We start from the raw sequence: 15,363 nt of genomic DNA on the forward strand, positions 1-15,363 counted from the left end.
GAGATTACTACCTTCGTTTTAAGGAATAAATCCTTCTCGTTTTACGTGATTTTTTGTTTAAACAAAAATTACTTCAATCAAATAAATAAAGATTGTTTGTATGAAATTAATACCATTAATTTTTTTAATATGAATCCAACTATACTCATTACATATAATATAATTAATATTTTGTTGCTCAATTTTTATGGTCAAAATTCGTCTCGAAATATGTGTGCGTCTTTATTCCTTAAAACGGAGGTAGTATTTGATTTGATGGGAAGATAAAACGGTCCAAAGAAAATGTTGGGAGGAAAAGAGGAAGTTCCTCTTTTTAAGTAGTATAGAGATTCATTCAATCCAATACAAACTGAACAAATGATTTTAAATGCAACAGATGGTCCTTCAGAACACAATTTGCTAAAGGAAAAATGCAGAAGTGGCAATTCGCTAGCATCGATCAGCTTCAAGTTTCTCATGCCATGTGAACAAGTTGCGGTCAGCCTTATTTATCTTTCAGAACACAACTTGCTGCCAACCTTATTTATCCTGTGTAGGAGGACCAAAATGAATACTCACCGGAGCCCCACAGGAACACACAAAGGAAATAAGCAATGGAAATAACAATAGAATTACACCAGAATTCAACAAACAGAAACATCCCCTCGTCGGACTCCGATTAAACAACTCCGTTGTGCTTCAAGGTGTGACGAATGATTTTGTTTAATCCCTTCAGGTGTTTTTTTTTTGTTTAATCCTTACGCAGCTACGCCTGCAAAAAAAAAGGCTGCGTGTGTTGGTCAATCTGATATTTTGAGCAGCCACGCTGAACAAATCTAATATATGAGTATTGTATCAACTTACCATTATGTCATAATGCGTCCAAGCTGGAGCTAGCTATAAGCCTGCAAGAAGATCAACAGGGTTGAGGGGCACTTTGCTTGGCAATAATGGAAAAAGATTTCAAGTGGACACGAAAATGTCTGCACTATTGGAATTCAAAAAATCAATAATATCAAATTGCAGTAGAAATAGAGCTATTTCTCTCACCTGTTTAAGTGTAGAGAGTTTCATCTGGGAAGATATTACGTCCATCTGCAGCAACATGGAACAGGGCGCCTTGATCTTCTCCCGGAAGACAATCCCTGAACTCTTGGGCACGTGCGCAGTCAATCATGTACACACGTCTTAGCGACCACAGGTTGTTTGCTTGATCCAGCGCTGGGCAGTCCTGTGCAAACAGGTCCTGCAGATTACCCAGGTTGGCGATCTTCCTCAAACATGTGTTATTCTTCACCTTGAGCCACACAACTGCAGGAAGGTTGACAACTTCTTGCAGCTCATGAGCACCTTCAATGTGGATTCTCGTCAGATTTATCAAAAAATCCGGAGGGAGAGCTCTCAGTCTTGGATAATCAAGAAGCAGCAAACGCTGGAGTTTAGGCATCATATACTTTTTAAAGTTGTCCTCCATAATATCACAAGCATTCCCAGTGTCGAGGGACCAATTTTGCAAATTGCACATGCCAATGATGTGAAGGAGTTCAAGCTCTGGGAAAAAGACTGCTGGACTTCCGACTCCTTTACCCAGGAGTTCTGTGCCAATGCTCTCTACGGCATCTGCACCTTTAATCTGAAGAACTAGAAGTTGTGGCATATGGCCTGCTGGTGGAAGCTCTGAACATGATATGCACTCATTCAGGTGCATATGACGCAAATTTGGCATATTATGTTCAGGTTCTGACCATAACCATTCTGGGAACTTTATACCAGGGAACCCAACAATAAAAATATATTCTAGGCTTCGCGATGGTTTGAGTTTCTCGTAGACTTTCTGAATTATCTGAATCTTATCATCCGTGTAAAGAGTTCTGTCATTAGTACTCACGCCCATTGTGCAGCGGAGTCCAAGTTCTATAAGATGATGGCTGTTCTCCAGTACCTTTTGACCCCATGGTGTCGCTTGCTCCAGCTTCGTAACCCACAGACGATGGATATTGGGGAGGCATTGCAGTTCATCCAATCTGAATCCAGTCTCACTCTCAAAAACTCCTCTAAGGTTGTAGAGCTTCTTAAACTTTTCTATCCCTTTTGGAACATGATCAAGTGCAGTATCTTCTAGCTCGAGAAAACTTATATTCCACAATCTCATTAAACTAGCTGGCAGGCTATGGAGCTGGTGGCAACCACGCAAACAGAGGCATTCGAGGCTGATAAGCCTCCCTGTGGACTCTGGAAGTTCCTTAATTTCAGTGTGGCTCAGATCTAGTAACTTCAGTAGTACCAAGTTTCCCACTGATTCTGGTATGTTCTGGATGCTTGTTCCACTGAAAATTAGTACACGGATACGCTGGAGCATTCTGAAAATGTCATCACGAACTGACCTGAAGTTCTGGTTATAAAACACTAGGAGGGTCCTCAAGACCTTGTGCTCTTCTAGAGCAGGTAATTCTTCCACATCAGCACTGATCCATAAGCGGCACAGATTCGGTCGGGCTACACTGTTTTCATCATTCATGAATGTGGAGAGATCATTTTCCACTTTCATGTATAAGGAGTGGTCCTTTATCAGATGTTGTCCAAGTGACCTCAATACATCATGCATCGTTGACACGCCTTGGTCCACGAACTCAGGTTTAGGTTGCAGAAGATTCCTCTTAATCAGTTCATAGTAGTACCCTTCAGCAGTCTTATGTATTGAGCGCCCACGCTCTTTCCTCACAAAACCTTCGGCAACCCACCAGTAAGAGACAGCATCACGATGTATTCCCAAATTTGGAGGCAACAAAGCACACCAGAGAAAGCACTGCTTCAGTTCATCAGGTAGGTTTCTGTAACTTACATACAATGGGCCTCCTACTCCGGGAGGGAGTCCTTCAACGTACCATTCACTATCTCGGACCATCTCCCACTCCCCCAAGGTTCTTCTGGTGGATAGGACACCTGCAACAACCTTGATGGCGAGAGGAAGGCCATCACATCTTCCTACAATCGCACGCCCCAACTCCTGGAATGTACCATCATACGGTTGGAAGGCATTCTTCATAAGCAGCCTCAAGCCATCATCCTCACTCATTCTGTTTACTTGGTGGGTATGTGTTGCATCATTGCTTGCAAAACATCCTGGTTTCTTGTGGTGACAAGGACACATGCATTCAATGCTCCATATAAAGGTGCCTGAAGAAGATTGTTCCAGACATCAGGATTCGGCACATCATCCAATACAAGAAAAACACTCTTTCCTTCGATGGTTTCTTTTAGACGTACTAAAAGTTCACTGGGCTCCAGTTGATCACAGTTTCCTCTCGCCATTCGTATTGCCTGCTTTAGCAACCCAGTTGCGACAAAGGTCTCAGAGATGCACAACCATATATGAATCTGGAATACTTCCTTTATCATCTGATCACAAAATATCTTCTGAGCTAAGGTTGTCTTGCCAATGCCTCCCATACCTTCAATCCCAAAAACACTTGGCTCATTTTTATTGAACACACCGACAACAATATCTTGTACCATGGAATCAACATCACGAGTGATAGCTGTTCCAACAATCCCTGGTTCAACTATAGGAGCTGTATCCACAGTTGTTATCTGTTGCTGTGGAGATCTGGGTCTCCCCAGGGTGTACATGTTTACTTTCCTGCTAATATCATCAAGCTCTAAGTTTATGCTCTTGATTCTTATACCAACCCTGTGATCATCTAGAAGCTTTGTGAAACAAGAGAACATGGAGCAACATGGCGACGATATGTGCCGCATATTTGAATGAACCATAAAAAGATCTATGACATCATCAACATTGAACATAACATCACTGATGCGCTTCCACCATAAATTGATCACTTCATCTCTCATGGCTACAGCTTCGGCATCCCGACGAACTGCCCTGAAGCCTTCCAGATTTTGCTTGAGCCTCTTGATATCCCTCCCACAGATAATGTCATCACAACCTCATCCTCGACAAGCTGGCCCAACTTTCTCAAGGAGATCGAAACGAGTCCATCCAAAACCGTCGCCATAGTGCCTAAACCTGTGGCTGACGATTCTCACTCAATGGCCTGCCGAAGTGGTTGGCAAGACATTTGGTTGGTAAGAGCACTAAACCAAGTATAGGCTGCTTCCCAAGCGGTAGTAAGCCAGTCTGCCTCCAGTTCCCACAAATCACATGAAGGGATGCCCTTCTCTGCAAATATTATCAAGTGACAAAATTTTAGATCCAGATCATTATTACAATTTAAATAAATTAGTTTCAGAAAAGAATACAATCTGTTTAATCAGGCCAAGGAAGAAAATTGTTACATCAGAAAGAGCTCAATAAGCTCACTTAAGATAACAATAATTCCTATAGGCATAAGCACTGAGAAAAAGAGGAATTTATTTAAAGTTAGTAGTCTCTGACAGATTCGAACAACTGCAGGTAAGAAAATAATTTACTCTGGAAAATAGCATAAAGAGCAACTAAATGGAAGCTCCCTGTGACAGGAAACAAGTAAAACTAAAGAAAACTTGGAAACCAAGACATGCCACTCCATTTGTAAATCTACCGTAATTTCAGATACGAGAAGGGGCCAAGCGGTGACACCATGGTGGTTTCTTGCAGGGATAATGAGGAAAGGGTTCTTCCAAGTCAGGAGCTCAGGACAATGATGTATATGCGATTCAGGCTCACAAGAAATAAGAACAGGCCTCAATGCAGATGAGCAGCGGCTACCCTGCTCCCATTGCCTGTGTGATGCTTTGTTTACTCAGTTGATGTGAGAAGAGAGAAAATGTGGGTATCTGCCGATGAAAGACAAATGCAGAATTGACACCTAATCAATTTCTTAAAATATAGAAGTTGATTACTTTAATAATAAGGAATTATAAGGAAAAAGACAATCATTGCTGCACTTGCAAGTCTTTCAGCCTGTCTATTGATTCAGCTAATAACATTTCAGCCATAATATACTATGATTGTGCTTATCTACTTGCACTGTCATGGCCTCAGTTAGGTGAAGAATCAGTAGACAACATGTGCCAACTTGGCTTGTCTCCTACCAAGTTCAATATCTTAAGTAGGATCAACAAATTTTTACTCCAAAAATGAGGAGCAGTGAGTGAAATTAGGAAGCGCACATGAGCATTTTGTCAAACAGCTCATATGCATCCACTCATTTGTTGCTGCAGTGCCAGCAAAGAGTATCCAATCATTTTCATTACTTTCCTTGTGCCTCAGTGTCACCAAAATATTAGCATTTGATTCCTTCAATATGAAATGTCGACAAATGGACAAATATTGCTGCACTTGCAAGTCTTTCAGTCTGTTTATTTAGCTAGCTAGTAGCATTTTAGGGAGTACTCCCTCCATGTCAAATATAATATAATGCATGCTAGTTTTTCCTAAGTCAAACTAAACCTTGAACGACTTTATAGAGAAAACATCAACATCTAGAATACCAAATCAATATGATCAGATCCATCATGAAATATATTTTCATAATTTTTCTACAAACTTGTTCAAACTGAGGACAAAACTAATATGGTCTATATTTTGACATGGACAGAGTAATACAGTATGTCTGTCCTCATCTACTTGCACTGGCAAGACCGAAGATAGGTGCAGAATAAGTATATAACATGTGCCAATTTGGCTTGTCTTCTTGCAAGTTGCAATATTTTAATTAGGACCAACGAATTATTTTACCCAAAAATGGGATCAGAGGTGAAATTAGGAAAGCATATATGAGCATTTTTCGGAATAATGATATCAATCTACTCATTGGGTTCAGTAGTGTACGTTCTCAAACAAAATTTCAATTGAAGAGTACAGAATCACTGCAGACTTGAAAGTTTTAGATCCAGATCCTTACTACATGGTACACACGATACAATTCATTTTATTAGTTTGCTAATATACATTTATTTACTAGGCGTTCGAGGCAAAAAAAACATCACAGAGAGCTCATGATGCTCCCTTAAAACAAAAAATCCTGTAGGTAAAAACCCAGGGGAAAAGATAAATTTCTTTTACAGCTCGGAATAACTAGAGTTAACAAGTAGAATTTTCTTAACAGCTTGGAATAACAAGAGAAAAAAGTAGAATTTACTCTGGAAAATAACATTCAAAGCATCTAAATAGAAGCTCGCAATGCCAGATAGAAGACAAAACAGAAGAAAGCATGGAACTCGGACATGATACTCCATTTCTAAAGAAAAAAGGGAGTACCTTTCAACTGTAGTGACAAATGCGAGAGGAGCCAACAAAAAAAGCAGTGGTGTCTCTCGTTGGGATAATGAGGAAATGATTATTTCACGCCAGGAGCCCAGGACGATGTACTTAATGCAATTCAGGATCGCAAGAAAGAAGAACTGGCCCCAGCGTACAAGAGTGGCTTGCTCCTGTAGGGAAGCGGGAGAACGGGAATCTCTAGCTAGTTCTTTTTGGATGGTTGCTCCAGAGTCACAACCTAAGCCTCTCCTTCTGCCTGCATAGTTGCATCGTTTACTCAGTTGATGGGAGAAGAGAGCAGATGTTGGCATCTGCCTCTCCAAAGTCAAATGCAAAATGGGTACCTACTCAATTTCTTACAATATCTGCAGTTGATTCCTTCAATTATATGGAATTATCAAGAATAGGACAATCATTGTCGCACTTGCAAGTCTTTCAGTCAGTTTATCATCCAATAACGTTTCAGCCATAATATAGTATGGCTGTCCTCATCTACTTGCACTGGCATGACCTGAGGTATGTGTAGAATCAGTATACAGCTTGTGCCAACTGGGCTTGTCTACTGCAAAGTTGCAAGGTTTTAATTAGGATCAACTATTTTTTCACACCCCAAAAAAGGGGAGCAACGAGTATAATTAGGAACGACACATGAGCATTTTGTCAAACAAGTGATACGCGCCCACTCATTTGTAGCAGTAATGCTAGTTATTGAACAAAATTCAAATCACAGAGCATCCAATCATTTCTGTTACTCTCCCTGCGCCTCACGCGTCACCAACCATGTTAGCATCTGATTTCTTTAATACAAAATTAACAAGAAATGGACAATCATTTCTGCAAATCTTGCAGCCTGTTTGTTTAGTCAGCCAATAACATTGCAGCAGTATATGTCTGTCCTCATGTACTTGCACTGGCACGGCCTCATCTAGGTGCATAATCATTATACACATGTGTCAACTTGGCTTGTGTCTCCTACCATGTTGCAAGATTTTAATTAGGATAAGAACTTGATTCCAAAAGAAGAGGAGCAGCGAGTGAAACTAGGATACGCACATGAGCATTTCGTCGAACACTACATATGCATCCACTATTTATTTGTAGATGCACCCACTCATTTGTTGCAGTAGTGCTCATCCTCAAACAAAAGTTTCAGTCAAACGCAAAGAGTATTGAAGCAGTGCTAGAAGGGCTTACGGCGTTAAAGAAGGGAAGCCCAATGGTGTTAGAGCCTCGCTCTTCCCGGCGCGTGCGACGCTCAAGAGGTCACAAAGACATCGATGCGTCCTTGGAGCGGGCGGGCGGAGAAGAGAAGGCCGAGGCCGAGGCGCAGGGGCTCGTCGAGGAAAGGCGGGCTCTTGTCGTGCGCCATCTCCCCACGCCTCCCGCCGCCAGCTGCACGGAGGCGGAGACAGGGATATACGGCGGGGGCGCGGTAGGCAGCGAAAACGGCATAACTGGCACACATTTTCTTTTCCTATTTTTACGAAAAAGCAGAAAAACAGATAGAGTAGAGAAGTTTCAGAATTCTGGGGCAAATGTTATCGTTCCTTCCATTGTTTATTTTCTTTATGTGTGTTCCTCTGGGGTTCAACTGAATATTCACTTGGGCCGCTTACAGAGGATAAATAGGGTCACATCAACAATGGTATATATGACAAACTCTAAGCTAACTCTTGCCAGTTACCATTGCTGTATTTTTACTCCATCATTAGGTTGTGCGATCCATCGCCTTTTTTTTATTTTGAAACGAGGGCAAAAGACTTGCCCTATTCGATTAATTAAGGAGAAAGTTTATAAGGTTGTAATGGAACCTTATTACAATACGCATTACTCTACCGACACTAAATTACTCATACGTCTCAGCCTGCCAACATCCAAAGCCAACTCTTTTAATCCTTTTGAGAATGACCGGAGGGGGAGCGTGTTTGTGCTTGAAGATGGAGCATTTAGTTCATTCCAAAATTACCAATAAACAAGAAGGGTTATCGAAGCCTCATCCTTGTGTTTCGTCATGATGTCCCACCATTGGTGAATCGAAAGAGTTGGCCAAGCAAGTGGATTGATGAAGTGAATACCCAACCGTCCTTTGATGAGCCCCAAAGCTTTATTGTGGATGTTTTCTAAAAAATTCAGACGGACGGATCAATTAATCCATGCTGACTAGCAATTCTACGAAAGATCACATAATAATCTTTTTTTTTCTGAGAATACATCCTATAAGGTGTATTAATCATATATAAAAAGAAAAAAAGGTAAGAGACATGTACAACACTGCACGGGCGGCCACTTTCCACTTTGCTGACAACATGAGACGACATCTCCTCACAACTCATCAGGTCCTAATCTCGTACCTGCAACCAAAGGGGCAACGGCCCTGGAAAGCAAAAAAACATCACTACAGAACAACCTAACTAACGGCCATCCTCTTCCTTGATATTCGACTTGATTTTCCAGGCTGCTGATGTAGGTCTGCCAAAGGTCACGACGTAAGTTAGTGGAACTTAACTTGGCCGTTCACCAATGCATCACCTCGAAGTCAGGCAGAGGCATTCACTAAAGACGACGATTCGGTGTCTTCACACTATTGACTTGAGCGGGACTCCTTTCCCGTAGATCCTTATTTTGTGTTCCTGCAAACTTTGTTACTGGGTCTGTTTGTATGTTTTTGGGTCCGGTGGTGGCCCTTATTGTCGTTTGAACTATTCGTATTCTGTGTCGTGTGTCGGTTGTGTTGCCATGTGATGCTTTATTAATTTAAAGCTGGGTTTAGGCCTTAAGTTTAAATATAACCTAGTTACAGTGGGTGTTGAATCTTCACTTAGGGCGATTTGGAAAGCATGAGTTTCCAGGCATTTTCCCTAACCTCGCATCGTTTATATGTTTCGAAATTGTCGGAACGAACGTTTTACTTGATAAATTATCCACACAAATTCAGAAAACTGAAAATTTGCCATTTTGGACATGCTTGACACTTGAGGAGGCGCACAACGTCACCGCCTATGACCCACGCCAAGCGCGGCATGTCCTTGGCCGCGGTGGATCGTCGGCGCCGGCTTCCCCTGACCCACAGAACGCTCTCACAGCTACCCGTCTCCCAAGTACCTCGACCCGCCGGACGTGTCGTGGTCCTCTCCGTCTCCATCTTCGTCACCGCCTCCGCGCAGCTGACAATGGGAGGCGTGAGACATGGTGCACGGCAAGGACGGCGGCGCCTTTTCACGGCGAGGCCACCTCTTCGCCGCCGCCTGATACAAGGACGGCAGCTCCTCCCTGTGCCACACCGAGCGAGATCTTTAGAGCGTCGCAGGCATCGGCACTTTGCATTGTTGAGCTGCCGCCGGTGGTTTCTGCTTTAACATCGTAAGCCCCTTCTACTATATTGCTTCCGTCGTCTTGTGCTGACTGGCTGGCTGATATGATGTATGCTCTTTGATTGAAATTTTGTTTGAGAATGGCTACTGGAACAAATGAGTGGATGCATGTGACCTGTTCGACGAAATGTGTCCATGTGCACTTCCTAATTTCAATCGCTGCTCACTTCTATACTGATTCTACACCTAACTTGAGCCTAATTAAAATGTTGCAACAACGTACGAGACAAGCCAAGTTAGCGCATGTTATATACTGATTCTACACCTAACTTGCGCCATGACTGCAAGTAGATGAGAACAGCCAGGTGGCCGAAACGTTAGTGGTTGAATTAAAAAACAGACCGAAAGACTTGCCAGTGCAGCAATGGTTATCCTAGTATTGATAGGTACATAGTATTATTAAAGGAATCAGCTGCAAATATTTTAAGAAATTGATGAGGTGCCCATTCTGCGTTTGACTTTGAATTGGCAGTGCTAACATCTGCTTTCTTCTCAATGAAGCAACTATGCAGGCGGAAGGAGAGGCTTAGCTTGCGACTCAATGAGCATGAGCAACCGTCCAACAATAGCTAGCTTGATCCAACTCCCCCCTTCTACCATTTCTCACCAGGAGCAGAGCCGCCGCTTGTCTACATCAAGGCTGGTTCTTCTTTCTTGTGAGTCGGATTGTGTATACTACATTGTCCTGGGCTCCTAGCTTGCAAGAATCTGAGTAAGGAATCATGTGTGCCCTACTACAATATATGTGCTCTTAATTAAACACTCTGCTGTATCGTTCATGTAGCTTATCGTCGTTATGGAGAAAGCTCTTTGAACATGCAGCTCTGAAAACTCAATCGAAACCCAAGAAAAGGAGCTTCGTTGTTCAAATTTCTTACTGACAAGGGGATGGATAGAAAAGGAGGAATATGGAATGGGCCAGGTCTGCAACAACAGTGGTCTTTTTTTATATATAATAAGCGTTGATAATTTATAAGGTGGAAAGAAAATGCCAAAAAAGTGTATTTAATTCCAATAAAATGTGTTTTATTAGGTGGCTATGACAGGGGATGGACAGGTCTTTAAGGCAAAGCCTGATGCGAGCCAAATTGGCTGGTCTTCCCACATTACAAGTAAACGAAGCAACCATAAGGTGTGAGCAAGCATCCAGCGAGCTAGTTTGTGCAGCCAAGCTAAATCTCCTTCCGCTTCCCAGCGAGAACAAGCCCACCAGCGAGGTATGACAGCTTCATCTTCCATTTGTGCCTGAATTCCACATATCTCATGGGGTCCAGACTTGAGATACCTTCTTGTATGGTTCATCCTTCATTCATCCAGATTCCTTCTTAGTCGCCACATCGCCGGCTTCGACAACGAAATTCTAGACTATCCCGCCACTGCCTCCTCAGTTACTTCGTTCATCTTTCACTTTCATTACAGTAGAAAGGTACAACCTTTAGTTTCGGTTTGTTCCCTGTGAGGCTGTGACTGAGCTCTTCTCTCGTTGCTCCCAAGACCCTGACTTTGAAAATTTGTTATTGATATAGAAAAATCTGACATATAAGTTTCACCTTTGTGGCCGGTTGATGGCTTCGTTAATTCAAAGCCGGGCTCATTTCGAGCCTTATGTTTAAAAGTTTCACCTTTGTAAATTAGAGAAAATTTGTTTGGAATGTGACAAGGGTATCTACTTTAAAAAAGAACTACAGGGTGTCCCTGGAATATTTCCATTGTTTTTGCTTGTTGGATGTTATGTCTTCAAGGGTTTCTTGAGCTTGTTGTGATAAAGTAAATTTCCACTGACTTATGCAGAGAAGAGCATTAAATAGGAGGGCAGAACTCACACAGCACAACAAGGCTCACAAAACACCAAAGCAGGAATACTTGAGTCAAAGTCAGAACCCATAGGTTTGGACACTATGGGCACCATTCTGGATGCTCTCACTTCGAAATTTTTGACAAAGCTGGTTCAACTTATTGAAAATGAGGTTGTAATGATGCTAAGCATCAAAAAGGATATCAAGAGGCTGAAGAAAAATCTGGAACACTTCAGCGCTGTTCGTGAGGATGCCGAAGCTCTGGCCATGGAAGATAGACGGATAGAGGCATGGTGGAAGAACATGAGCGATGTTATGTTTGATGTTGATGTCATCATAGATCTTGTTATGGTTCATTCACAGAAGCTTTTGCTACCAGCTAGATCGGTATGTTGCAATCAGTCTATGGTATCTTGTTTGGGAAAGCTTTCATTTGACCCCAAGGTGGCTAGAAGAATTAAGGACATAAATGATAAGCTTGATGAGATTAAAATGAACACAGAGATGTTCAACCTGGGTAGAACAAGTTGTCAACAATTTCAAGTATCAATTGTGGATAGAAATAAGACATCTCCTGTTGATGAACTAGAGGTTGTCGGAAAACAGATCAAACAGTCCGTTGATGACATGGTACAAATTATTGTCAGTAGGTTCCACGAGAATAGGTCAAGCGTTTTGGGGATCCAAGGGATGGGAGGCATCGGTAAGACGACACTAGCTCAGAAGATATATAATGAGCAGGTGATAAGAGAGGTATTCCAAGTTCATATATGGTTATGCATTTCTCAGAGCTATACAGAGACCGGGTTGTTAAAGCAGGCAATACGAATGGCTGGAGAAAAGTGTGATCAATTAGAGACCAAAACCGAGCTTCTGCCACTTTTACTGGACACTATCAAAGGAAAGAGTGTATTTCTTGTGCTGGATGATGTGTGGAAATCTGATGTCTGGATTGATCTTCTTCGATCGCCTTTCATGAGAGCCTCGAATTGCCATGTCCTTGTCACCACAAGAAACCATGATGTTTTGGCAGAAATGCATGCAACACATACTCACCAAGTAAACACAATGAATTATGATGATGGCTTAGAGCTGCTTATGAAGAAGTCCTTTCAGCCTTACGAGCAAATAAGTGAACTCAAGAAAGTTGGGTATGAAATTGTAAAGAAATGTGATGGTCTTCCTCTTGCTATCAAGGTTGTTGCAGGTGTCCTATCTACCAAAAGAACAACTCCGGAATGGAAGAACATCCGAGATAGCAAATGGTCCATTCATGGACTCCCAGAGGAACTCGCAGGCTCCCTGTATTTAAGTTACAGCAACTTACCCCCTGAACTTAAACAGTGCTTTCTCTGGTGTGCATTGCTGCCTCCTAATTTTGAAATCCGTCGTGATGCTGTATCTTCCTGGTGGGTGGCCGAAGGTTTTGTGAGGAAAGAGCATGAGTTATCAATGCATGAAATTGCTGAAGAGTATTACCTTGAGCTAGTTAGGAGGAATCTTCTTCAACCAATACCAGTGTTCGTGGACAAGGGTGTGTCAACGATGCACGGTCTATTGAGGTCACTTGGACAATTTCTAACAAAGGACCACTCCCTTTTCATGAATGTACAAAGTAATGGTGCCATGTCAAATCTGCGCCGCTTAGGTATCAGTGACGCTGTAGAAGAAATACCCTCTCTAGAAGAGCACAAGTGCTTGAGGAGCCTCCTACTTTTTAATAACAAGAACTTCAAGTCAGTTGACAAGGACATTTTCAGAAAGCTTCAGCATATCCGTGTCTTAGTTCTCAGTCGAACAAGCATCCAAAACATACCAGAGTCACTGGGAAGATTGGTGCTATTAAGGTTGTTAGATCTGAGCTATACGGAAATTAACAAACTTCCAGATTCCACAGGTAGCCTCATCAGCCTTGAATACCTCTCGTTGCTTGGTTGCCGCCAATTGGATAGCCTACCAGCAGGTCTGATGAGACTGTCTAAACTAAGTTTTTTGTGGCTAGAACATACTGCAATTGATCATGTTCCAAAAGGCATTGCAAAGTTTCAGCAGCTCTACGGCCTAAAAGGAGTTTTCGAGAGTGGAACTGGATTCAAATTAGATGAGTTGCGATGCCTTCCCAATATCCAACGTCTGTGGATCGAGAAGCTAGAGAAAGCTGCACCAGGAGGTGATCTTGTACTTAAGGACAGCCATAATCTTAAAGAACTGGGACTGTGCTGCACAGTGGCTAGTACTCAAGAGATAATTCGGTACCAGATTGATGAGGTTGAGAGAATTCAGCAAGTTTATGATATGCTTATTCCATCACCAAGCCTAGAATATATTTTTGTTGTTGCGTTCCCTGGTACAATGTTCCCAGGATGGCTAGGTTCAAAACCAGAGCTTACTATGCCCAATTTGGGTCATATGCACCTGAATGTGTGCATATCATGTTTAGAGCTTCCACCCGCAGGCCAGATGCCACACCTACAAGTTTTTCAGATTGAAGGTGCAGATTCTGTAGAGAGCATTGGCACAGAATTCCTGGGTAGAGGAGTCGGAAGTCCAGCAGTCTTTTTCCCAGAGCTTGAACTACTTCACATCACTCGCATGTGCAGTTTGAAAAGTTGGTCCCTCGACACTGGGAATCCCTGTGATATTATGGAGGGCAATCTTCCAGAGTCTCTGATGCCTAAACTTAAGCGGCTGCTACTCGTATTCAGACAACGGGAGGTGTCTGTTGGTTGAATTCTGGAGTGTGATGTCATTGTTCTTTCCATCGCTTAGAATTCTGGAGTGTGATGTTATTGTTCTTTCCATCGCTTATTTCCTACTCCCTCCGTTCTCTTTTAATTAACTCAAATTTAGTATAAATTTATACTAAATTCGAGTCAATTAAAAAAGAACGGAGGGAGTATGTGCCTGTTCATTTGGGGTTCAGGTTAGTATTCACTTGGGCTGCCTACAGAGGATAGATAAGGTAGTCAGCAAAAAATGGCATGGTAAACTTGAAGCTGATGCTAGCCAGTTGCAATTGCTGCATTTTTATTCCATCAGCAAGTTGTGTTCGGAAGGATGATCAATTGATTTTCAATTCATTTATCACTTAACTGTTTGGATTTGTTTGATTAATAATAATGCTCTGCTTGTGGTTTATTTTCTGATGTTTCGGCCGGATGCCATAGATTGGAACCTCGCCAATGATGGTCAATACTCCTTTAAATCCGCTTACAAGGCCCAATCTTTTGGGGCAACCGCTTTGGCCGCTAGCGCCTCGTTTTGGAAGATATGACCCCTCCCAAAGTGAAGTTCTTCGCATGGCTTGCCATTTAAAATAGGCTTTGAATCACCGACCATTTAGAGAAAAGAGGGTGGCCGAATTGTGCCGTTTGTCCACTTTGCGAGTGTGCTACAGATTAAGCTCTGGGGATGGGCTTGGCCTTCACTTCATCGATCACCAAGCTTGGCCAACACTTTCAATCCATATCAATGGTGGGAAATAATCACAAAGCGCAAAGACCTTTTGCAAGTTGTAATCTTTTACTTTCTTGTAAAACTCCTATCTTAATCAGTTTAATGGGCAAAACTAGCAAATTCGGCCAACATTGTTTGCTAATTACTGATGATTTTTATCTTCCAAATTGTTCCACTGAAACTAGCAAACAATGTTATCTGACACTCTTCATTCCGTATTTGAGATGGAAGCCAGATCAGACATGAGAAAACGTCCATCCTGCTCCATTCATCTGCAAGCACATTAGTTGCGATGATTCATGAAAAGAAGGCGTCAATAGGAGCAAGTAACTTGTTCACATGGATGTTTGGAACTTAAAATTCACACGGAAGGAAGGTGCGTCATACACAGGAGAGGTAATGGCATACATATATGCTTGTTGCTGATAGTTTTACGCACTGTTAATATGACGCGGTTAATCGATAATCCGTAAAAAGTCAACTCTGTGACATTATGGATACGAACATACTGGCCGACTTACACTGGAATTAGCTAGGGATGTAAATGGTACGG

The 15,363-nt window shown here is 42.2% G+C and overlaps 1 protein-coding gene and 1 pseudogene across 1 annotated transcript; one reads left to right on the top strand and one right to left on the bottom strand.

Annotated features, from left to right (window-relative positions):
- Positions 1 to 329: 329 nt before the first annotated feature.
- Positions 330 to 7,647, bottom strand: LOC127340668 (putative disease resistance protein RGA3; annotated as a pseudogene).
- A 1,799-nt stretch (positions 7,648 to 9,446) lies between these two features.
- LOC127340666 (putative disease resistance protein RGA3) lies at positions 9,447 to 14,446 on the top strand. Its single transcript, XM_051366402.2, has 4 exons — positions 9,447 to 9,547; positions 10,060 to 10,480; positions 10,592 to 10,775; positions 11,350 to 14,446. The coding sequence occupies exon 4, from the start codon at positions 11,457 to 11,459 to the stop codon at positions 14,082 to 14,084; it is 2,628 nt and encodes an 875-aa protein (XP_051222362.1). The 5' UTR covers positions 9,447 to 9,547; positions 10,060 to 10,480; positions 10,592 to 10,775; positions 11,350 to 11,456; the 3' UTR covers positions 14,085 to 14,446.
- Positions 14,447 to 15,363: the final 917 nt, after the last annotated feature.

This window comes from Lolium perenne, chromosome 3 (assembly GCF_019359855.2).
Source record: "Lolium perenne isolate Kyuss_39 chromosome 3, Kyuss_2.0, whole genome shotgun sequence".
In the NCBI taxonomy this organism is placed as follows: Eukaryota; Viridiplantae; Streptophyta; class Magnoliopsida; order Poales; family Poaceae; genus Lolium; species Lolium perenne.

Excerpts from the sequence above, each read along its gene's own strand:
- LOC127340666 (XM_051366402.2), top strand. The coding sequence starts at position 11,457 with ATGGGCACCATTCTGGATGCTCTCACTTCGAAATTTTTGACAAAGCTG.